General features: G+C 43.1%; 2 protein-coding genes across 2 annotated transcripts in view; one reads left to right on the top strand and one right to left on the bottom strand.

Moving 5' to 3' along the window:
• The first annotated feature begins 1,676 nt into the window (after nt 1-1,676).
• Nucleotides 1,677-15,748, top strand: LOC306735555 (semaphorin-7A). Its single transcript, XM_079217039.1, has 14 exons — nt 1,677-1,927; nt 3,704-3,837; nt 3,968-4,036; nt 4,133-4,231; nt 4,421-4,517; nt 4,771-4,875; nt 4,974-5,113; nt 5,243-5,421; nt 6,012-6,114; nt 6,629-6,824; nt 8,581-8,696; nt 8,889-9,028; nt 11,976-12,052; nt 13,539-15,748. Exons 1-14 carry the CDS (start codon nt 1,828-1,830, stop codon nt 13,883-13,885), a joined length of 1,902 nt encoding a protein of 633 aa, XP_079073165.1. The 5' UTR covers nt 1,677-1,827; the 3' UTR covers nt 13,886-15,748.
• Nucleotides 15,749-20,444: 4,696 nt separating this feature from the next.
• LOC306735463 (AT-rich interactive domain-containing protein 3B) overlaps nt 20,445-23,461 on the bottom strand; it is a gene marked incomplete at its 3' end in the record, with an annotated part of 43,439 nt that continues 40,422 nt past the window's right edge. The window contains exons 6-9 of the mRNA XM_079216933.1: nt 22,764-23,023; nt 21,096-21,365; nt 20,766-20,858; nt 20,445-20,638 (exon numbers count right to left, since the gene is read on the bottom strand). Coding sequence (XP_079073059.1) covers nt 20,445-20,638; nt 20,766-20,858; nt 21,096-21,365; nt 22,764-23,023 — 817 coding nt within the window. The remainder of the gene's footprint in view (nt 20,639-20,765; nt 20,859-21,095; nt 21,366-22,763; nt 23,024-23,461) is intronic.

Below are 23,461 nucleotides of genomic sequence, written 5' to 3'. Positions count from 1 at the left end.
AAACACCACAGACGCACCAGAGCATCGCCCGTCTCACAGACTATGCAGACTGGATCACAGAGTCTCACAGACTATGCAGACTGGATCACAGAGTCTCACAGACTATGCAGACTGGATCACAGTCTCACAGACTATGCAGACTGGATCACAGTCTCACAGACTATGCAGACTGGATCACAGAGTCTCACAGACTATGCAGACTGGATCACAGAGTCTCACAGACTATGCAGACTGGATCACAGTCTCACAGACTATGCAGACTGGATCACAGAGTCTCACAGACTATGCAGACTGGATCACAGAGTCTCACAGACTATGCAGACTGGATCACAGTCTCACAGACTTCATCACAGCCTTGAGCTATTTTGCAAGTGGTACCGTACATGTTTGTAGTGTCAGCACGATGCAGAGAACACGGCATAGCCGCTGCATGGCGTGCTCTTCGTAATGTTTATTTAGCGCTAAAGAAACTTATGGATGTGTTGAAAGCACTCATAATTATATGACAGTGTTATTAGTACACCATACATATTATTATTATTGTAGAAAATGATTACGGTACTGATCCGCCCATAGACAGATTCAAACTCCAAGTTATATGGTAATCTGCACATACATGTATATACACATATATGCTACATAGTATACAGTACATCAGGCACGTGCACAGATAGACCCCTAGTGGTGCTCAAGCACCTGCCCTTTTGCCCTGGATGAGAAAAGTGCCCCTTTGCTGGAGCCCAATTTTTTTCTTCATTCATCAGTATTTAAGAATGCATCTTCACCCTGGGAGCGTTTAAAACGCAGATATAGCGGTCTGCTTTTCACGCGACTTATTTTTCGACGCTCTCTGTCCGCTGGTGTGTGTGTTCAGTAGTGATGTGTCCTTCCGTGTCGAGGCTTCGATGCGCGTGTCGAGTAATCAGGTAGATTTTGGTGAAGCGCGTATCGAGGCTTGTGTCGATGACGTGTGTGGTGACGTTCGAAGCCTCGCGAGCCGGCCGTACCACGTGACTGATTCAGAAAATAGTTTGTGGGTTTGCCGTGCGATTTGAAATATAAGGGGCGGCGAAACCCAATGGATTCCCCCTTCCTCTCTGTACCAGCTTCATGTGTGCCTGTGAAAGGGTATTTTATAAAGCAGGCGAAATAGTCTCAAAAAGCCCAGCACTGTGGAGAAGTTCTTATTTTTACTTAAAAAATTGGACACATCAACATGGACTATTGGAGCTGAGGCTCGAAACACCGATCCTCTGACTGAAAGTTGGATATTCTAACCACTGACCCACAGTCACATCACTACCCTCTCCCAATTTGTTTCGAGTTTTGATTTTGACCCCGCCATTATATCATAAAGTTAATAATTGATGTATTGGCGTCACAAACAATAATTTATTCAATTTAAAGCTTCACACACCAAAGCCATGGTGTCGTTATGATCACTCTGCCTGTTTTACATGTAGTGTCCACTTGGTGGCGCAGTAGAGCAAATGAAGCTTCGGCCCATGAGCGAACCGATTGGATGGAAAGCTTCATCTCGCCATCGCTAGTGTTCAGCGCCCACCTTTGTGCGCGTGCACGTATCTCTGCGCAACGGGGCGGAGAGGTTTTTTGTGTGCGTGTTTTTGAACGATGACAAGCCGGAGTGAAAACAAACCAAAATGAAATAGTAACGAGGCTATTTTTAAAATGTAGGGAGTAGAAAGTACAGATATTTATAGTATTTGAACTTCGTTGATGATCGCCTCCAAATGAAGCGGCACTAGAGGAAGAGCTTCCTCTTCTCTTCTGGTTCTGATCACAGACGCACAGCTTGCCAGAAGCAGGATGCTGCCCTTATTTCTAACAGTATATCTTTTATTTACATGTCTCAGGAGTTTAACGGCGACAACGACGCTTTTACCGAGGATGACGTTCACAGAGAAAGGTATGAAATATTTCGCTTTTCTTTTCTTTTTTCTCCGACTTTGAAACATGACAGTAGTTGTGTCGGTCGGTGGTGCAGGAGCCTCACGTATCGGAGAAAACAAGGAGAACGTTTCAGAATGTGTTATCGTTTCCCCAAGTTTGACTGTCGAGGGACCGACCAGCTGCTGCACTGCGCTATAAGTAATTAAAGTGCTTTTTTTGGGCACTGACGCCGACGTTTTTGGCAGGTTCACTCATCGGAATCAGGATGGAAAGAGATCATCCTTCTCGAGGCATTTTGTTTATTGTGATGGGAAACTGTCGGACATGTTAATAGAAGCACATGAATATCTCATGTCTGACTACACGTTCACACACACACACACACACACACACACACACACACACACACACCAAAGTCATTAATATTATAAGATGTATATGATCATAATATAAAACATTTAAAAAAGCTAATAATGTCTTAGTAAACGTATTGTGCCATGGTGATATCAAAACTACCACACAATATTTAAAAAGTGTTTACTAAAGAATTAGGGGATACACTTTTGGAAGGTGTTTAAAAAGTTCTCTTTCACGGTTATCCTTCCTCTTTTTATCCTCCGCTTTCTGTTAGCATCTCTTGTGTAAACGGGTCGGTTTTGACCCATGTCTTAAATCAGCTGTAAAATACACTACAAACAATTATCTATCATCCAATTTGTTTCTCATCTCTTGGTGACCTTGTTAGGCTTCCTTATCCATGAACATATTGTTGTATGTTTTAATATTTTTGGTGTGGGCCTCTGGGCCTTTTCTTTGTCAGGATACCTCCATTTCAATTAAAGAAATGTAAAATGAACCTCAAGAGAATATAAATAAATCGATAAAAGGTTGTTGTGTTACCTGACTATTACCGAGGGGTATTAGAACACATCTCTTAAATACATTTGTTTCTTCATTTTAATATTTGTAACTATAATAACATTTATACGAGTCAATTTTGACCCATATATATTTACACAAGAGGAAGGTTAAAAGGACACTGACTGCAGATCTTGCTGATGAAGGTCAATCTGACACCGCTTTGCTTGTGACCGCAAGCTGTCGTCCCTGTGTGCTTTCAAAATGCTTTCATTTGCACAATCCGGCAGTATTCCATACGGGCCTTTTCTGTTGTCTATTAATGAAAAAACGCTCAGCCCAAACTGAGATAGATTCTTTAAAACTCCACCAGAGACCGATAAGGACAGATGTTTTTCCTTCTAGAAACTACACCAAATTCCAAATCGAAGAGGAGCGTCTCACCCAAATTGTTCAAAGATTGAAAACACACAAAGCCTCTATGGCTATGAAAGGGACAACTAATTGCAAGGTTCAACACACACTTGGAATGGAGACCATATCCTCAGAAAGACCATATCTTTTTTTATGGTTTATTTGATAAGGGGACAGTGCACATTAATGAAAACATTTATGTAACTGCTTTCTCTTTCCTGTTTAGTCTAAACGTAAATTGAATATAATTTGGCTTTTGATGGGTCCAATTACAGCCAATTACGACCAATTCCCATGCTCTCCATCTCAGTTTAGCGTGTTAGCATGCTAATCAAGTACAAAGTACAAGTGAGGCTGATGGGAGTGTCATCGGTTTCACAGACAACACTGGATATATTATTCTGGAGCCACGCCGCTGGCTCGGCTAATAACCGGTTAAGCTAGTGTACAATGACAATTTCACCATATCCATCACACCAAGTGTTTGTCATTTGTCAGTATTTGTTTTTCTTCCCTGTAGAGACAGCAATCACAAGGTTTCCTTTACCCGGACACGACGCACCCGTAGGGATTATTGTGGAAGAGGAGCCGGATACCGTCATAGCCGTTGGACAGAAACACCTGAACTCATTCAACTTCCAAAATCCTCAGAAGGTGCAGTAAACACCTCTGACAGTGTTTGCATACATAAGTAACTATCAGGGGTTTTGCATCTAAACAACAGATGGCGTTCATTTTCATTGACGTGGAGATAATGACAACAAGGCACTCCTTCTCCTCACAGACTCCTATGGAAATACACGTGTTGTGGACAGAGTGCATCGACGCCGGACCTCCACCGAGACTGAGACCAGTAAAAGAACATCATTAACAGCACGCAGCAGAACATGTGGACATGTTCGTCAGATCTGATTGTAATATCTCAAACAATCTGGCTCTTGTCACTTAGGATTGCAACTATAACATCACACTGGTCCACAAGAGGGAGGAGGCCAACCAGGTGTTTCTGTGCGGGACCAACGGCAAGGAGACCCTGTGCTGTGACATGGTAGGACCCTGACACGGAGATGAGCAGCAACATGTCTGTCTTGCTGTCTCAACACCTTGGGGATAACCACCGGTGATGCTCCTTTCTGTCTGGTCACAGAGCCACTCCCGTGTATTTGAAACAATCAAAATTGTGCTGCCAGATGGAGCACAGCTGGGGTAGTTTGAGATCTCTTGTGTTTTCTCGTAGAATTTATCAGAGCAGTCGCCCAGGTGCCTTCCCTCTGAAAAAATGGAAAACATCAGAGATTTTGTCATGAAGGAAGGTGAACCGTTTGCCCTTCTGGGTGAGTTTCTGATTAGCAGGATTTTTCGTAAACCGCCGATTCATCTCTGCTTTCTGATTTCGATGCTCTTTTCAGCAGAACTAACCGTGCTTTCATCAGCTCAGCACTTTCTCATGATGATGATGGTTTTGCATGTCAGTAAACTGGCGTCTGGATAATGAAACGGTGAACTGACGCTCGCTGCAAACCAAAAGCACAGCGATGTTTCTATGATACCATAAACATTTGTAACAGTTTGCTTTGTCTTTTGCAGATTCAGCAGAAAGTGATCTCTACATTACGTACTCTGGATCTGAAGATTATGTTGGCATCCACAAGTTTGGGAAAAACAGAGTTGGACCGTTAAGACACAATAAAGGTATTTTGCATGGAGATAGATCTGTTTTTTGTAAGTTAAATGATGTATATGTTCTACGGCGATAGAGAGAAACAATGGCTTTGTTTTTCTCTCTTCAGAGCAGCACTATGTGGGTTTGGTGCTCAGCAGACAGAGAGAACCCCTGAAGAGCCAAGCCTATGCCTTCTATAGGGAGAAAAACACAGAGGGAGGCTTGTACAGTGAAATGTGGCTCCCTTTTGTGGCCCGGGTTTGCACGGTAAGACCTGCACAAAACACATGTTTAGCATCAGATATGTGCACATATACAAGGTAGATATCCTATACTACTCATTACATATGCATTATAAAAGAGTGATTAATCCATTGGCTGCGCTGTTGTTGCTAGGGGGATCGTGGCGGTCCCAAGAACATCCTGCAGTTCAGCTGGACGTCCCAGATGAATGCCAGGCTCTTCTGTGGAGACGAAGACAGCAGACAGCATTTCTCTGAGCTGGTGGACGTGGCCACGGTGCACGCAGACCAGTGGCAGGACACCAGGGTTTACGCTCTCTTCAGAAATGAATGGTAGAGACTCATGCATTAGCATTCATGCATTCAAGAAAGGGTGGAGAGTTTCAAACACTGCTTTTTTCCAAGTTTGAATCATGTTGTGGTGGGATACATTTAAATAGAACTCAAGTATAGCCATGACTTAAGCATTAGCATGCAATAATGTGCTTTTCCAAAAAAAACATTTTAAGATTAAAGTCAGCCCCAATGTTAAAAAACAAGATGACTTGACTATTTTTGTGTCTTTACATAAAACAGCAGAGTCAGATGTCATGTCAGGAAACTGAACCAAACCATAGCCACAAACCATCAAGAGATGGGGATAAAGACTAGAAATAGTTGTTTACTCAGTTGACAAAATGGGCAAACCGTTGAACATTTCCGTGCTTTTTTAGATGATGTTGATCAGATGATGATTGGCTTTATCTTGTTCATTCTAACCGAGAACATCTTGTTTACGCTTCCTTTTTTTTTGCTCGAGTTGAGTTGAGTTGATCAGCTGTTTTTCACATTTTCCTGACCAGCATGACTAAAGTCTTGCTGACCTCTTCTTGTTGCTGCAGATGTGTCTGTGTTTACCCGCTGACCTCTGTGTCTCTCCGCAGGGGTATGAGTGCTGTGTGTGTCTACACCATAAAAGATATTGATGACATCTTCACAACCTCCCCATTAAAAGGCGAGGTCGAGCAAAGCAAGAGGCCTAGAGAGGTATGTGTCGAGCAACTTTATCTGAGGTGTAAAATAACAGCTGTATCAACTGGACTCACCAAAAGATTCCTGGCATCAATATGGACGCCATCTTTCAACCCGAAGGCGTTACAAAGAAGAAGTTTCATTAGCTAACTAGCTAGCTAGCTATCTAACGAAGCTATCGGTCTATTGGTCAGCTGAGAAAACCGCTAGCTAGCTACAGCGGGAGAAAACGGGAGAAATTTGATTAAAGATTGGGAGAGGAGAAAAAACGTTTTTTTCTCATGGGGTGCTGTTACTTGTTCCAGCACCTATTCTGACCTCTTTTGGGAACCGCCGTTGTTGTCGAGAACAAAAAGTCGCTCCTCTGCGTCATCTCACACACATACCCGTGACTCTCGCGTGACATTGCGAGGAATCCAGTTGCCGCGCAAGGCAACACGAGTGTCACGCAGGAACGGGAAAGCTGGACAGGCAGGACAACCGTTAACACAAACTAAAACCCACGTGCCTTCTTTCTTTTTTACATCAGTGTGTTGAAGACAGCACAAAGATTAAACCAGGCGTCCTGAGGACAATCAAGGAGAATTCGGAGGCGCAGCAATGGGTCCGGCCCGTGAACAACTCTGGCCCGCTCCTCTCTAATCACCACAGCTACACTCACATCCACGTCCACGGTTCCCGGAACAACAGAGACCGTTACCACACCGTCATGTTCCTGTCTCTAAGTGAGTGATACTAATCAGGGAAGTTGATATTACAAATCGTGTAGTTTCCTGTTAATGATTGTATATTTGAGGGTAGTTACATACACAGGTTCCTCTAAATCAGGGTTCGGGAACCTTTTTGACTGGGAGAGCCAAAAAGGCCAAATGTTTATAAATATATTTCATTGAGAGCCATATAGTATTTTTAACGTATAATAAATTAAATATGTCTTACTTTTAATGCGACTTCTGGTGCTGCATGGTTTTGCTGATGTCCTTGTAGTCTGGTTCATACGTGGTGAGGTTGAGCACTTTGCGGGTGCTTTGAGATGACAGCAAATGCATCAATATGTATACAAGGTTGATATTTATTCAATGTCCTTTATAATGGCTGGACTTTGGGAACATTTTAATGATGGTGTTTTACCAGTCAGTTTAGTTGAACTTAAAGGATCTTTGTTGAACTTCAATAAGGGGAGGTTATGACTGGTTCACTGGTTATGACTGATAATGATTATATATACAAAATAAAAGTATCAAAGGTGTTTAGTCATTTCTCAGCAGGTACAACATTTAAGTGGAACTTCATTGAAAGAAAAATACTAATGCAGTGCTTAACAATAATTATAGGCCTATTAAATTGACATGGTGTAACGGAGGCAGAGCGCTAGCAGAGGTACAGAGAGCGCATGTCGAGAAACGGGACGCTGATTGGCCAAGAAGACTCGACACGGCACATCAAAGATCTTATTATTGTGGAGACGGCTCACTCCTATCTCAGAAACACTGGCGCAAAAAAGATTTTTAACTCCTGAAAAAGTCCTCTTGTTCGGTCTGAAAAATGTGCGCGGTCTGAAAAATCTATTGCGCGGCCACTTCGGCTGGGCTGCGCGGCCGCGCACGCGCACAGTTTAGAGGGAACGCTGGCCGTGACCCGTGAAATTTATCTTCAAAACTAGTATTTTAAAATCAGTTCCAAACTTTTTTTTTTTTTTCAACTTAAAATTGTCTGGGATTCATATGCCGTCACCGGAAGAGCCATATATGGCTCGCGAGCCGTAGGTTCCCGACCGCTGCTCTAAATAGTTTTCTTTCTGTATGAACAATCTACTGTTTGACATTTTAAATAAACAAGAGATGTTCAGTTTAACATGGTAGCTGAGAGCTGCGGTGTTGCAGCTCTAAAAACGAGTTTCAAGTGTTGGAAATTGGATGTGCTGACACTCACAGCCTGATTCAGCCGAGTCCTACCCGGTGAAGACTGGACAGGTCAGGTCACCTTTGACTAGGACTGTTACCTAATACTGGAAGTAGGGCCTCTCAAAAGATAAGTGCATAGCAGTAAAGGGAAGTGGGTTTTCTGTTGAACTCTGACTGATCTCCAGATAGCTTCAAAAAGTTTCAAAAGAAGATATAAATCATGTTTAGACTTATTCTAACAAGCCTCAAGCCTCCTATTTGACTGACATGGAAGCAAGTTTGCTAATCGGCCTTGATTACATCAGCACTGCTAACCGTTCTTTAGAAATGTAATATATGCAACAGTCAAGTCACAGCATTGTGCAAGTAGCTGCAAGCTACAGACCCAATGTAGTGCCAAGCTCAACAGACTTTCTTTTTTCTTTCATTTTTTGCTCAAAACCTTTGATACACTTTGCTGGACGAGTCATAACGAGGTGATGAAACATGGGATATGAGTGTGTTGGCTTGTGGGTGCGGGGTGTGTTTATACAGGTTTGAGTATTTAGTCATCTTCCTGTCTGTCTCCCTGATCCAGAAAATGGAAGGATTCATAAGGTGATGCAGAATAAAAGTCAGACATTCATCATCGCTGAGTATCAACCTTTCAACCACAGGACCCACGTCGTCAGCATCAGCCTCCACCCCTCCTCTGTGAGTAACACAACTATTCAACCAAGACACACAGGGAGATGAAAACTCATACACACCAATTATGGTGAGAGTGAGTTGAAGAATTCTTTCAGGAATTCTGAAAGAAGGGCGTGCAACTTGGATGTTTTTCAGAGGATATTGGTGGTCCGATTACATTTAAAAAAGCCAACGTTGTGCTGTGTACCATTGCAGGGGAAGCTGTACGTGAGCTCCAGAAATGAACTGGTCCAACTGAATGTGGCAAACTGTGCCCAGTATGGAGACACCTGTGAGCTATGCGTCTTGGCCAGAGATCCCGACTGTGGCTGGAACGGCACCCACTGCACCCCTGAGTAAGATGGACCAGGAGACATTTCATCATCTGAATATTCAAACATCACTTCATTTCACAACCAGAGATTACATGTAGTGGGCTCAGTGTAAAGGTTTTCCGTGGAGTTTTCTTGTTAAACCAATTCCCTGTTCTCATTCATTCTTTTTCTTAAAACTTAACAAACAAACATTTACATTGTTTACATTCACTTTTCTTGCTCGCAGTGTCCTTCGTCACTGCGTTACATCTCTTATTGATTACTTTACATTAGCTCTAATTGGTGAGCGGTGGAATGGCGTGTTTAGGACGTAAACAACACTTAAACATTGCTTATTCCCGTTACCGGGAGAAAAGAGATCCGCACATTTAAATCCACGCAGAGGACACTTTATTTTTAGCGTTCGGGCTAAACTAAAGGGCCTTCATCAGAGCATACATGGGATGTCAAATCATGTAATATGTCAACACTCCTCAAAGTTACTGCCAAAACTGACAATCATTTTCATATCTCACTACTTTCCAAATTCTGCATTTAAACCTGTTCAAAACAGAACTTTCCCGAAAACAAATGATCCCCTTCATCAGGAGGTCTTCCTCACTCTCCAAGTCCTCGTTCTTGCATGAATTGAAACTGCAGAGCCTGACCTTACAAGAGCATATAACTATATTGTACATGTTTAAACACAATTCAACCATAAATATTAACATAAACCATGAATATGACTCGAGAGAGCTGCCCAAGTTATGAAAATATAAAGTTTGATATCCAGCTTGATGCCACACATGATTGGCGCACCTTTCTGGAAAGCTTACGACCCACGGAATCCAAAACCACGGTCAGACAAAGCCTCAGCAGGATATCAACCACATTGTATTTCTTTCTAGCCAAAAAACTGAAATATGACTTACTTATGGAAGAAACGATACTTGCTGTTATGTATTGGTCCAGGAGGAAAGTTAGGGCATTTATGCTTTCAGCGGACCTAAACTTACGGTTCACGAAATCTGCACTAAATGAATTACTAAACATATTTAACTTCACTTAATCAGAGTGCAAGCATAATAAGTGAAGGTTTAAGTGCTTGTGCGAAGTTTCAGCATATTAATATTTATCTCCAGGCCTGAGCATGCGGCTGTCATGTGTTTAAACAGCAGTTACCTCACCTGACTTCTGCGAGGCTCACTGTCACATGTTGTTATTGTTCATGGACTGCAACGCAGAACTGCCAATATCAGAAAAAAAGGTTATTCCCACAAAGTATTTTATTATGAGAGGACTTTCCCATTATAATAAAATATGTAATATTTTTTTTTTCTTTCCAAAAACAACTTTTATCTTTCAGGAAATATAAGTTTTTAAAAAAAGGTTTGAGGATATAAAGATAAATCCTGCCTTCCGTACACTTATGGTATCATTATTACATTCTCACTTTTCAGAGACTTGCTCTGTAAACGGGAAGAAAGTTAGTCATGAAATGAATATCTTTAGATTTCTCAGTCTGTGGTGGTACTTGTCACTACGCCTACATACAGAAACACAACCACCACCCACTACCAGCCAACACCAGCACATCTGCATACACACTTCCTGTAATGTGCTCGATGACTTTGATCAGTCAGATCACTTTTTCATTTGACGCATCGTAGAAATGGTATCAAGGCTCTACAAGGAGGAAATGCTAGTGATAGGGAGAGTTTCCCCTCATGGGGAAAGGCTGACTAACAAGGGTAACTGGAGTAAATGTATTCTTGCTCTGGGTAATAGTCTGTCTGGAAGCGCATCTATTGTCGTGAAATGCAAATACTGCAAAATCCCCCGTGAGCCCCTCTTCCCACGAGGTGATGCGGTTGATGTAACCTCGTTTTTTTTAACGCTGGTGTGGGTTCATGTGGAATCTAGTGAAACCCCCCTTTCAAACTTGATATGGTAATCTTCCTCAGTGTATTACTGCTTGAATTGCCTTTTGTTTCATAAAATAAGGCACAGTCACAAAGTAATTGGATAATGGTCTAAATAATATAAGGTTTTCTAATAATAAATAAATAAAGTTAAACAGAGGAACTTGAAAGCAGACCTTTGATACATTTAGTCATTAATAACTTCCTTTTATGGGTGTTTGTGCTCTGCTCTGCTCACACAATGTGGTGGATCAGGTGATCCAGCAGTGTACAGTAACTTGGATCTGTTGTCAGACTGCATTGTGACAGTTGTGTGTGTCTGCATTAACATCAATGTACATGTTTGATTCACTTGCAGGTAGTTTAGTTGTGTCTGGTGTGTTTGTGCATAATGCTGTGCTTCCCGTCGCATATTTTGATAGTTTTGAAGCATCGCAATAGAAAACGGCTCAATTGCACAAAACAACGTGTTGCACTTGATGTGTTTTTTGCCTTTGACGCAAAAGTGTTGATGCACGAACTGGGTTATAGAAACGTCCTCGACGGATAAATTCTTTCGCAGCGAGCATTTCACTCACATGAGTGATCAGCTGTTTCCGCTGTCTGCGTCTTCTTGCGTGTCTCTATAATATATGAATGCTCGTCTTTGTCTCCGGACCGCATGACAAATGGCCAACAATCGCTGACATGACAGACAATTAAACAATTAGAACTTGCCCAACTGAAACTACTTCTTGAAAACCTCTCTCCTTTTTCTCTTGTAGATGGTTCGATATGGTTAGAAGGCCAACTTGTTTCTTCTACTTCTACTTCTTCTACTCAGTTTATACTGGCGGATTACAGCCATGCGTAGCTTTAGGCGCCAACTTCTAACCAAACCACGCTGTAGCCCACTTTATTCGCTCCAAATAAGTTGATGGAAACACGCTTATTTCGCATTTTCTCTTTCTGCGGCATTTCAAAAGTTCACCTAAAAATAGCTTGACAAATTAATCTAAACACGCATGGTTTCTGTTTGTAACCTAGCTGCCATATTTTTCTAACTCAAATACCCTTTACTTTCACAGTGGCACGGTGCAGGATCTGACCTATGGGAACCATTCCATCTGCTCGCCTGTGTCAGAGGTTCAGCTCCCTGACAAAGGTATGAGGGTCGGGTCTGGCTAAGCTAGGCTCACCGACTACTAGCTATAGACTTATATTTAACAGGCAAACATGAGAGTGGAATTGATCTCTGCAAAAAAAGCATGCAAGCCTATTTTCCAAAATGTCTAAAGCTACTTTAACATCAATAGTGAATAGTCTGCATGGACACCTGTGTCTTTGCAGTCGCAGTTTCCTAACGCAATCATGTTGTATGCATACAACGTACAAAACCCTACACAAAATTGCAGATAACTACAGAAGCGAAAAGCCTGATTTGAAGAACTGAAGGTCATAACAAAAAAAGAAAAAAACACACGGCAAGCAACTGCTAGCAAGAGCCCTTGAGCAAGGAGCTAAACTTCCAAAGCCTTCATCACAGGTTCTGCCCTGGGAGATAACATTGTTCCAAAAAGATCAGTATATACCTGTGGCATGATCAACGTAGGCAAACACGCAAATCACATGCAAAACATATTCATTTTTTAACAACTCAAAGTAGACAGAGTGTCACCTCTGTTATGTTGTGTGCTCGCATTGCTGTCTCCCAAAAAAGACAGTTCAATTTGGAACATTGCAAAGACAACAATCATCCTCAGCCAATCCACGCTCTTCCATCTTCAAACACATAGCTAAGACCCAGACAGTCCTCTTCCATTCTCTTCTTTTACCGTTTAATTAGACATAATTACATATTGATTTAAAAATACTGTCTTTGTGTGTCTCTTAAGTCAGTGAGGCATTTAGTGTGTTTTGAACCCTTACCATCTTATCTTGCCATATGGTTCAAATGATATGGGAATCTGGCAAACAATTGACACGGCCACTTCCTCGACTTCCTGTCTGCCTTCTTGCCCTCGTCACGTCTCTGCCACCATGAATGAACCTGACATCGGTCCTACGGGGCCATGCTGTGCTGCACCGACAGAACTTTGACCCGTCTTTCAGAAATACTAAATACGTATTAGCCAACTTCTTTCTTTCTTCTTTTCCAACTTTCTTATCTCACACACACACTCCTGGTCATCGGCTTCAGTTGAACGTCAGAGAGCGTAATACAGTTCTCTTTTCTCCTAGTCCCTCTTTTAACTTGCTAAATCTTCTGTTCACACGTTTGAGGCAGTAGCACCAAAGCTGTGGAACGCTCTGCCTGCACCCTACGGTTTTCTGATTCGGTTTTATCATTTAAAAACCAACTACAGACATAGCTGTTTGCACTGGCGTTTGGTTAAACTCATGCCCTATGGCCTGCTTTTTATGTTTTTATTTTCATTATTGGTTTTATTGTGCTTTTTACTGCTCCATCTTTTAATATATATTTTACTATGCTCTCTTAACTGTTTAAATGTTTTGACCCTTGTTATTGTCAATCTGGTTAAATAAGTTTTTTGCTTTTTTTTTTGGTTTTCTGCCGACTGAAATAAGGTTAAACAAACACCCGTCTACAAGTTTAACAGGGCTGTTGTTTCTTTCCTCACTGTTTGGAGGTTCCACTGTGACACACGCAGCCGAGACCACGGGCAGCGTCACTCTTCCCTCTAAGTCCAAGTATTTCCTCCGGTGCCCGGTGTCGTCCCATCACGCCCAGTACACCTGGCGTCACCTCGGCAGCAACCACACGGCCTGCAGCTCGAGGGAGCAGCAGTGCCTCCTCCTGATCGACAGCATGGGCCCCGAGCAGGTGGGAGCGTACGCATGTGTGTCGGAGGAGATGGGCCACAGCAGAGTCCTGGCGCAGTACCAACTCCAGCTGCAGGGCGGGGCGGCGGGGCGCTCATCGGGCGCTCTGATCTGGCTTTGTGTGATGGCTGTTCTGATCAAGAGTTTGTCCTGAGAGAAGAACATGGGAGGAAAACCATGGCGATAAACGACATTTCCGATCTCCCAAGTGTCTGCAATTGTATTATAGATAGGGACGCGACATTTTTACTGAAATTAAAATCCTTTATTTTGTTAGCACAGGTCCTAATAGTAATTGTTTCCTTTGATTTAACTCACAATTAGTGATGTGTCCTTTCGTGTCGAGGCTTCGATGCGCGTGTCGAGTAACCAGGTAGATTTTGGTGAAGCGCGTATCGAGGCTTGTGTCGATGACGTATGTGGTGACGTTCGAAGCCTCACGAGCCGGCCGTACCACGTGACTGATTCAGAAAATAGTTCGTGGGTTTGCTGTGCGATTTGAAATATAAGAGGCAGAGAAACCCAATGGATTCCCCCTTCCTCTCTGTACCAGCTTCATGTGTGCCTGTGAAAGGGTGTTTTATAAAGCAGGCGAAATAGTCTCAAAAAGCCCAGCACAGTGGAAAAGTTCTTATTTTTAATTTGAAAAAAATTGGACACATCAACAAGCGGAGCTGAGGCTCGAAACACCGATCCTCTGACTGAAAGTCAGATATTCTAACCACTGACCCACGGTCACATCACAACCCTCTCCCAATTTGTTTCGAGTTTTGATTTTGACCCCGCCATTATGTCATAAAGATAGACACAATATTAATAAGTTAATAATTGATGTATTGGCGTCACAAACATAATTTATTCAATTTAAAGCTTCACACACCAAAGCTATGGTGTCGTTATGATCACTCTGCCTGTTTTACATCTATTGTCCACTTGGTGGCGCAGTAGAGCAAATGAAGCTTCGGTACATGAGCGAACCAATTGGATGGAAAGCTTCAATGCTTCAGGAAGCTTCACCTCGCCATCACTACTCACAATTGCTGCACTGGTGCATTCAGGAATCAGCATTGCTTTCAACCGAGTAGACATTGATAGAGAAAGCATATGTCCCACTGTACAGAGTAAGTCCTCGCCTTTTAATGCAGGCTTTCAGAAGAATGTGACAAATGATTTGAATTCATATTTTGTCAGCGCAGCTTGAGGCTAATGTTTTAATTTTCATTATAAGCTCAATGCAAATCTCAATGCAAAACCACACGACTGGATAGAGGTGGTATTGCAACGATGAAAAGATGACCTCCTCGCTTTTTTTTATTTATTATTATAGACCACACAACATTGTAGAAAATAATATTGACAAATGTCTCCGTTAATTCGACTTTCCAGCATTGTGTCGAACAAAGCCAGCAAGACGATGAGTCTCTTCTGCTTCCGTTTTGGATTAGGAGATAGATGCAGAGTTGCAACTGGGGCAACTGGTTGAAGATGTAAAGGAAACCAGTAAACCCAGATGCTTAGCATGAATCTAATACGACCACGTAAACTGGGGCAAGCGAATGGCATGAAGGAAACCCGTTGGTTTGGTAGAAACCAGTCAACCCATACGATAGCAGTTTTATTTTTTCTTTTGAAATACCACCCGCTTCCTTTACTGAGAAATGATGTCCGGAGGAAGAGGGGACATTCTGTCCTTGAAGTAATTTCCTACCTCAGATTTGCCCAACATGCTTTTAGCACTTTATTTACTGTAATAAATATATATATGTATATGTATTTAATACTTGTGTTTGACATGCCGTGTGTGGGAATACAGAGATAGCTTTTAAAGCAGATGCCAGTCATGTGTGTGGCATCATCTGTGACGTTTTGTTGGGATTTGCTCTTACTTGAGCGTTACAATAGATTCATTTATTCAAAACTAGTGATATAAATGCCAATCTGTTTTCGTTCAGCAGTTTACTGTCATTGCTTGTTACATTTTACCAGTTCAGTTCTTCCTCATGAAGGGCTGTGCCGTAGCAGCAGCAGTCCACATGCACCACTTCATGCTTTACCACACAAAGGATGTTCTTCATTATTTTTTTTTTTTTTTAAATTGTATTATTTACTTATTTATATTTGCATTTTCCTCCATAAAACACAAAACTCCCGGCCCCTGTGCTCTCAATGGGGACAGAAGCACCACTGAAAGGGTTAAACTGTCACAAAATGTCACAACTTGCATTGTGACATTTCCTGAGCGTGCCGATGTGCACATTGGTTTGCAGTGTGACGCTCACGTGAGGAACGCTATTGATCGTATAAATATCAGCCCTTCCCATCCAAGGCCAGGATGACTCATAGGAAACCCGGGGCTGATGGACTCCTGGAATAATCAATGTGACAAATGTCAGTGATCGAGGCTCTGAGTTTGTTTTGTTTGACTGAACCAGGGACACAGAAACCTGCACTTGTAAAAAAAAAGTGGAAGTGAATTTGTGTTTCCCCTGACTGGAAATGAATCAGGATGTGAAACCACTTCTAAATGTTAACCCAGCTTCTAAAAAGAGAGCAGGTTTGGCTCACATCTTTTAAAGTCGGCCCAACGACACTTGGAAAAAGAAGAAATAAAACAAAACACACATGGAAGTAAGATATAAAGTAAAACTTTATCATGACATACAAGTTTAAAGCCCTGAGAACCATATCTTTATATTACTAATATGAACAAAACTGAATGTGTGAAAACCACTTTGGAAAAGTGCTCCTCTTAAATACAATCAGCACAAACCAGTTTTTACAAGCATTCATGTGTTTTGTCCTATTTTTTATTTTTTTTTGCTTTAATCAAAGAGAAAACTATAATATCAGTAATATCATTATTACCATGTCCATAATAATAACAGTACAAAAATATGCACAAACCCCACAGTTGAATTAATATACGGAGCATTGTACAAGCCAAAAAACAACATAAAATTGATAAATGAGGTATTCGATAACCACTTGCATATGCGCCTGTTTTTACACAGATCAGGTTAGTTTTTAAACAATTTTAAAACTGAATTAACTCCAAAATCATCTGAGAGACAAAAGGTTCTGCAGACTTCCAACTTCACAGCTTCCTGAGTGACGAGACCTCGCCTACAGTTACTGACGACGCAAATTCAAAAAGAAGAAAAAAATAAAACAACGTTGCATTTAGCGAAGTGACCGTCAGCACTCGTCCCCCAACGCAGCTTCAATATCGAATGCAACAGTGACTGCAGCCCACTGCCCTGAGGTATTGTGGTATGACGAGGTAGGGGGTGGTCTCTAATAGACACGTGCACACACACACGTGCACACACACACACACACACACACACACACACACACACACACACACACACAGGCTCACAGGCGCAACACATCATACAGCAAATCAGGGGAAAAGAGCTTGGAGGATTGTGAGGTGACCGGAGGGTCGCTGGCTTGACGCCTGGGGATCGAACTGACGAACAGCAAAGTGGCACAATCGACAGCAGAAGACACACGTGGGTGTGATGAGAAGTCACCATTGAACCATATGGGGAAAACTGCATGATGTAAGGGAGGCAACTGTTGGAGAAAACTTCCCCCTTCCATTAAAATACCATCAAAACTTCTGTGTTTGTGTGATGGCCTGCTCTCTCTCACACTCACACACACACACACACACACACACACACACACAGAACCTGGACTTAGAAACAATGAAAGGTTTCAGTAACATGGCGCCTAAAGGATTAAGCTGAACCGTTACTGAAAACGAGGTCCACCAGGACGAAAACAAAACACACACACACACACACACACACACACACACACACACACACACACACACACACACACACACACAAATAAATAGCCAAACTCAGTTGTTACCAACAGCATGAATGACAACTGGTGTCTTAACGTCTGATTGAAGTGTTCGCCAAAATAAAATATAAAGTGATTACTCTCCGATGGATTAAGCTCGGAGAGAAAGACATATCCCCGACCAGTTGAGTAGAGAAAACTGCACCGGCGGGATCTCACCAGCAACTATCTTAAGGCAGCATATACAGTTCTCACCTTTCTTTTAGTTTTTTATAAAATACAGTTATGTGTCATGCAGGGTTCTGAAGGGCTCACCAAAAAGGACTCATCGTCCTCAAAGTCCCAAAACTGAGAGATCTGCACTGCAAAACATTTGCAAAAACCTGACACGTAAAAGCTAAAATACAGTCTAGTAAAAGCAACAAGGCTGCCCACCTCGGTTCACGCTGGGCTTAAAGAGGTTTCTAAACAGATACAATCCCTCACATTCAACACCGATAAATCTAGAAAAAGTCATTGTCATCCTTTGTGGTATTTAAAAATGCGTAAAAATTTACTTTAAAAGGGAGAAAAATGCCGTACGAGTGGAGGGATAATAAACGGTTATTAACTGGATTATCAGAACGTGTCTTGTCTTCATAAAAAGGGCCGTGGGCCTCTATGGTGTTGCGTTTGAATTATTATTCTTTTTTTTTTTAAAGGGGGCTGTTTTTTTTTTTTTTTTTAAACGGCCTCTAGAGCTCATGAATGTAAAGGATTCAATTAGGGAGACAGCGCAGAAAAGCCACAGCATCTGGACCGCTGTTCTGGACGACACAACTTTAATATCCACCAACAAAAAATGTCTGTACATGTCATGTGATCAGATTTTGATTCAGAAATGTACGCATTTCCACTGTTTAGTCATGCCGTGAAACTCAAAACATGGGGATTCACCTCACCTAAAGATATTTTCATATTTTCATTTGCTTTCAAGAAGAAAAAAAAGAAGAAAAAAAAAAATCTAAAATCTGATTAAATGTTTGTTTTCTTTGCAGCTCCAAACAGACCTTAAGCTGACCGGATTGTACAAGGGATCAACCGCGAGCAGCGACCTGGCTAGTCTTTGGTATCTAGCTGTGCAATAACCAGAGGCTAACGTGAACCAGAAGATGGGGGTGTTTTAAACCGCTGGTCACATGATTGTACACATGCATTATCATTTCGCTGCCGTTGTGAAAAAGAAAGAAAAAGAGACGCGTTGACTGCGATTTTGGAGTCCGCAGTCAAGTTTAAGGTTAACATGGTCGATTGTTGTATTTTTTTTTTTCCTGCTTTGACCCACCGCAACCTCGAAACCCGTCTGTGGAGGAAATAACTATTCTTTTCCTCTTCCCTGAAAAAACTTGAGGAACCAAGAAAGAAAAAAAAAAGAGAAAGGAAAACGGAAGCAAGCATAAAACAAGTTATACAAGTGAACACAGGAGGGGAGGGAGCGATAGCGAGCCCCGTCCCAAAAACCCACCAGCAGTGTGTCAGTACGTTCACGTCAGTTTCAGGTCAGGTAAGGTTTCCATCGCGGGGGAGGGGTCGTGGCATCAAGTCTTGATGGCTCTGCAGCCGATGAGGTATGTAGTGTAGCTCTCCATTTGGAGAGTCTGATGAGGTATTCTCGAACAGTCGTGTAGACTTGTGCATTCTTCAGGTTTACGAATCCCTTCTTTTTCTTTATAAATCAACAGCGATTCCTTGCAGTTGTCAACGTCGCTTCCTGAGAGAGACACGCCCGCCAAGAGCAGAGAGGCCGGTATGAGACACCTGAGAAACAAGGGTGCACAAACAAGAAGTGAAACAAAACTCACGCCGACGCTTCTGAACTACGTCTCGGTATCAGACGGGAGCCGGGTGGAGAAACGCGCTCGGGGTCTGCCCGGCCTGCTGCGGCTGGATTCAAGTTGCCGGTCCCCCAGCTTTGTGCGCCACGCGTTTTTAAAAAGACCGTTTGTGCGGTTCTGATGGGACACAACATTCCTGTGCATTGCTTCGTGAGAGAGTTCACGGTCCACGGTGGGAGGCGTGTGCACGCAATGAACCTTCCGGCCAAATGTAATGGACTCGACTTGATCTGAACTGAGGGCGGAGTTCTGAGATCAGGGACGTGACGTGCTGATCCACAGCATCCGATCGTTCACCGGTTTGAGTCGAGTCCACAGTGTGCTGGAGGAACCCGAGCGGCCCGAGTTGGGAGGCGGGAGCTCTGTTCGTGAGGTTCCACTGCTGAGAGAGAGTTACCCGACTTCCCCTGATTGCAACTAGGTCGACAAAAAAGAAAAAAGAATATAAAAATAAAGTTGATTCAGGTTAAATATACTACAGCTCCTGAGGTAAAGACACCACTGAAGGTTACTTGATTTGAGGTATGTAAAAAGAGAAAAACTAAAAACAAAAATCATCCTAAAAAAAACACAAAATCAAAAAAGAAAAAGACAAAATGGCAACAAACAAACAAAATGTCCTAAGATAAAACTTTTCAAGTTCAGTTGTGACTACACCTGTCAGTGGGTTTTGGCTGAGCTGATTGTGTTTAGCATGTACATTGAGTGTGTGTGTGTGTGTGTAGATTGAGTGTGTGTGTGTGAGTGTGTAGATTCGTGTGTGTGTTTGTAGTGTAGTGCATGTATGCGTGTGAGTGTTGAGTAAAATGCATAGCTGTGCGTTTGGGCACGTGCTGTCAGAATATTCTCGGGCTCTGTGTTCATGATTGGACAGCCAAGAGGTCGACAGGGTTGATGAGGTATTTGTTGTGCAACAGTTTGTTATTCTTATCCGTTTCTCATTGTACTGTTTATTTCTTGCTGGGCCTCCCAGTGGAGGAGAGGCCTGGGGGAGCAGGTGCAAAGGGCGGGCCTCCCGAGTTAGGGTGACCCGCTGGGGGCCGGCTCGGCAGATCCCTTGGAGGAGGAGGAGGAGGACGTGGGGCTGAGGGTCTGGGCCAGTGGTGCAGAGAAGCCATAGCTAGTGCTGGCTCCAGCAGGGGTGGCTGCAGCAGCAGCAGCAGCCGACACAGCGGGCCCCGGGGCCCCACCAGACTTCTGGGCAAACAAGGTTCCTGTAGGAAAACGGGAGACATCCCAACATAAACATGGTGCCGTGATCACGACAAGGGGATGTAAAGGATGTACCACATCATTACACTGGATTAAGGACATGTAATGATTAATAAATGCTAAACAAACCTGAGTAGATGGTGCCATTGACCTCCACTGAGACGGTGATGCTGGCGTTCCCATTGGTTGAGATGCTCAGAGACATGTCCTGCTGCTTCTCATCTGAAGAGATACTTTTCATTTAAACGCTGCTTTCAACAGGCCGAATACTTATGCAATCAATTACATATATTTAGCATTTCACATCTGTATAGAATTGAGATACTTTGACATTGTTAGAACAAAATAATTTGGGGTGCTACTGGCCAGATGATAGGTTCCTCGTTTGACTCGCACTAAAAACGCACTGACAAACGCATCATTTCCGTTTCTTTTACTCGTATTTGGACAAACACTGACCTTGGGTGGTGATGGTGGGGGCTCCTAGGCGCATGTTCATGGGCATTTGGGAAGCCATGGCCAGCAGGTTGTGTTGGAAAGCCTGCTGCATCAGGCGCTGCTGCTCTTCCGCCAGGCGGGCCATCTTCCTCTCCGGCCCCTCTCCGCCGGTCTCCAGCTTTTCTCTGAGCTGCTCCAGAGTGGCGGCCCTCGCCAAGCCAGCGGCCTGGTGGTGGCCCAGGGCCAGCGCCATGGAGGGTCTTGCCGCCATGATGGAGTTGGTCAGCTCATCTGGAAGAGGGAGTAAAGAGCGTTAGTTTTAAGAATCGTAATGGATCAAAGCATAATTAAATCCACATTTTAACTGGACAGAAAATTGTAATATAGGAATTCAATGCAGACCTACCTTTTTTTTGCAGAAGCAAAGGTTGCATATCAATGACATTTTGTGTGTGTGTGTGTCTCAAGACTACATTTACTTTTATGACCAACTTATTTTAGTTGTAGCAGAGAGACCACCAGCACAGAATGAACTTCCCAGAACCCCACTTTACGACCCGCTCGTTAGAATAAAAACAAAAACAGACGGTTTCGAACACGCTTAAGCAGTTTCACATCCATAATGACTGTGTCTGATCTGACCCCATAAAGCGATTTGACGGGTAAAATACAGTGCACGGACAAGACTTGTACAAGTCATACCACGGATCTGCCACAGAGTCACATTCCAGCCCAGTCAAAGTGACATCAGATAAGACGGCAGGGTAATAATGACAGTTATCAACAGGATCCTACTGATGTGGACCGAAGGCTTCAAAGTTCATAAAGTGTCCCCCCCAGCGTGGGAACCGTGTTATTAATCAGTAGTAAAGGTGAGGGTTCCCCGCAGCCTGAAGCAAAACTGGTTCACATGTGGACTCTTAAAACACCTGGATGGACTACACACACATGCAGGCATACACACACACACACACACACACACTCACAAAGTCATATAAAAAGACTGAAAAAATGCACGCACACACTCGAGATACAGAGGAGGGAGTGAACATCACATGTTACGGGAATGTAATACGCAAATGTAACAGTACACTCGCATGCCAACATTCCTGCATGCGCACACACTGTCATACCAATACACACGCGTACACACACACACTTGACATTAAAGAAGCAGGTGCTGGGATGAAAACTATTTTGGCCTTGTGTCACGGCCTATATATATGCATGTATTTTAAATTATTTGCTGATACTGTAAACTAAGCCTCCCTAAATCATTAAATCCTCATCTTGAAGTATGCTTTCATTCAGGTGCCCGTGGCCAGTTGTAGTTTTTCTCAAGTGCGACAGAGGGCAGTGTTCCCCTATGAATGCTTCAAAGTCTCAGCACATCTGTAACCGTAACTCCCCAGTTGATCCAGCCAGCCTACATTCTCTGTGCTAAACATTTACCCAGTTTAATAGAACCTTCATGAAGAACTGAGCATTTATGCTTGTGTTTTCCCCCAGCAACACCCTTCTTTACCCTTCATAGTCACACACACGTATATCTCCGAGCTGCCCGTTTACTTGCAGGCAGGCTTGTGTTAGAAGGTAATCTAAATATGTATGATACCAAGGGGAGTAAAACTCGCTAGAGGTTGTGTTGACGCCATCAGAAGACTCCTTGTCTGACTGCATGGTTCCTACCTTTCTTCAGAGAGTGTCCCGGTGAGCACTGCAGGCCGTTGAGGACCCCCGAGGCCCCGGCCCCCAGAGCTGAAAGGTGCATCTTGGGAGGCGAGAGGATGTGGGGAGCCGTGCCGGGAGAGGGAGAGAAGCGGAAGAGGCTGCTGCTGTAGCTCGGACGACGGCCCTCGCGTCGGTTACTGTCGATGGCGGCCTGGAGCTCACCGGGGGAGCTGAGGCCTTTCCTCTCGCACTCATACGGGTACAGGTATTTCATGTACCTGGGGAGGGGAGAACACACAGACACAGAGCATCAGATCACCAAAGCAAACGTTCACATGGCAAGTATTAGCATTACCAGACTTACTGGCTTAATCCGGCTCAGAAACATAACCAGTACTAACTGAATCAAAATCAAAATGTACTTATGATGATCTGGAGTGAAAACTGTAAAATTGTTTACAAATATTCACTTTAAAAAAAAGGGACACATCAAGAAGAACTCCTTCAGTGTGTGTGCACATACACTCGGGTATCTGGAGTGTCTGCCAACCCACAAACTGTGAAAAGAGACAACTCAGTGTGATGGAAGATTTTCTCTGTCAATCGGGAAAGGAGAAATAAAGTCTTTGAGTCAAAGTTGTCTTTGTCCGTTTATTTCTTGCAGTTCCAGGTTAGAGCAGACGATAAGAAAGCGCTGTTGTTAGAGGGGGTAAGAC

Source organism: Taurulus bubalis, assembly GCF_910589615.1.
Source record: "Taurulus bubalis genome assembly, chromosome: 4".
Classification (NCBI taxonomy): domain Eukaryota; kingdom Metazoa; phylum Chordata; class Actinopteri; order Perciformes; family Cottidae; genus Taurulus; species Taurulus bubalis.
This window is presented reverse-complemented; position numbering and strand designations above follow the sequence as displayed.

Bases quoted from the DNA above. Each gene is read 5' to 3' on its own strand.
- LOC306735555 (XM_079217039.1), top strand. From the start codon at position 1,828: ATGCTGCCCTTATTTCTAACAGTATATCTTTTATTTACATGTCTCAGG. The intron at 4,037-4,132 runs GTAAAAGAACAT...CTTGTCACTTAG, and splicing joins CTCCACCGAGACTGAGACCA to GATTGCAACTATAACATCAC. The intron at 9,029-11,975 runs GTAAGATGGACC...TTACTTTCACAG, and splicing joins GGCACCCACTGCACCCCTGA to TGGCACGGTGCAGGATCTGA.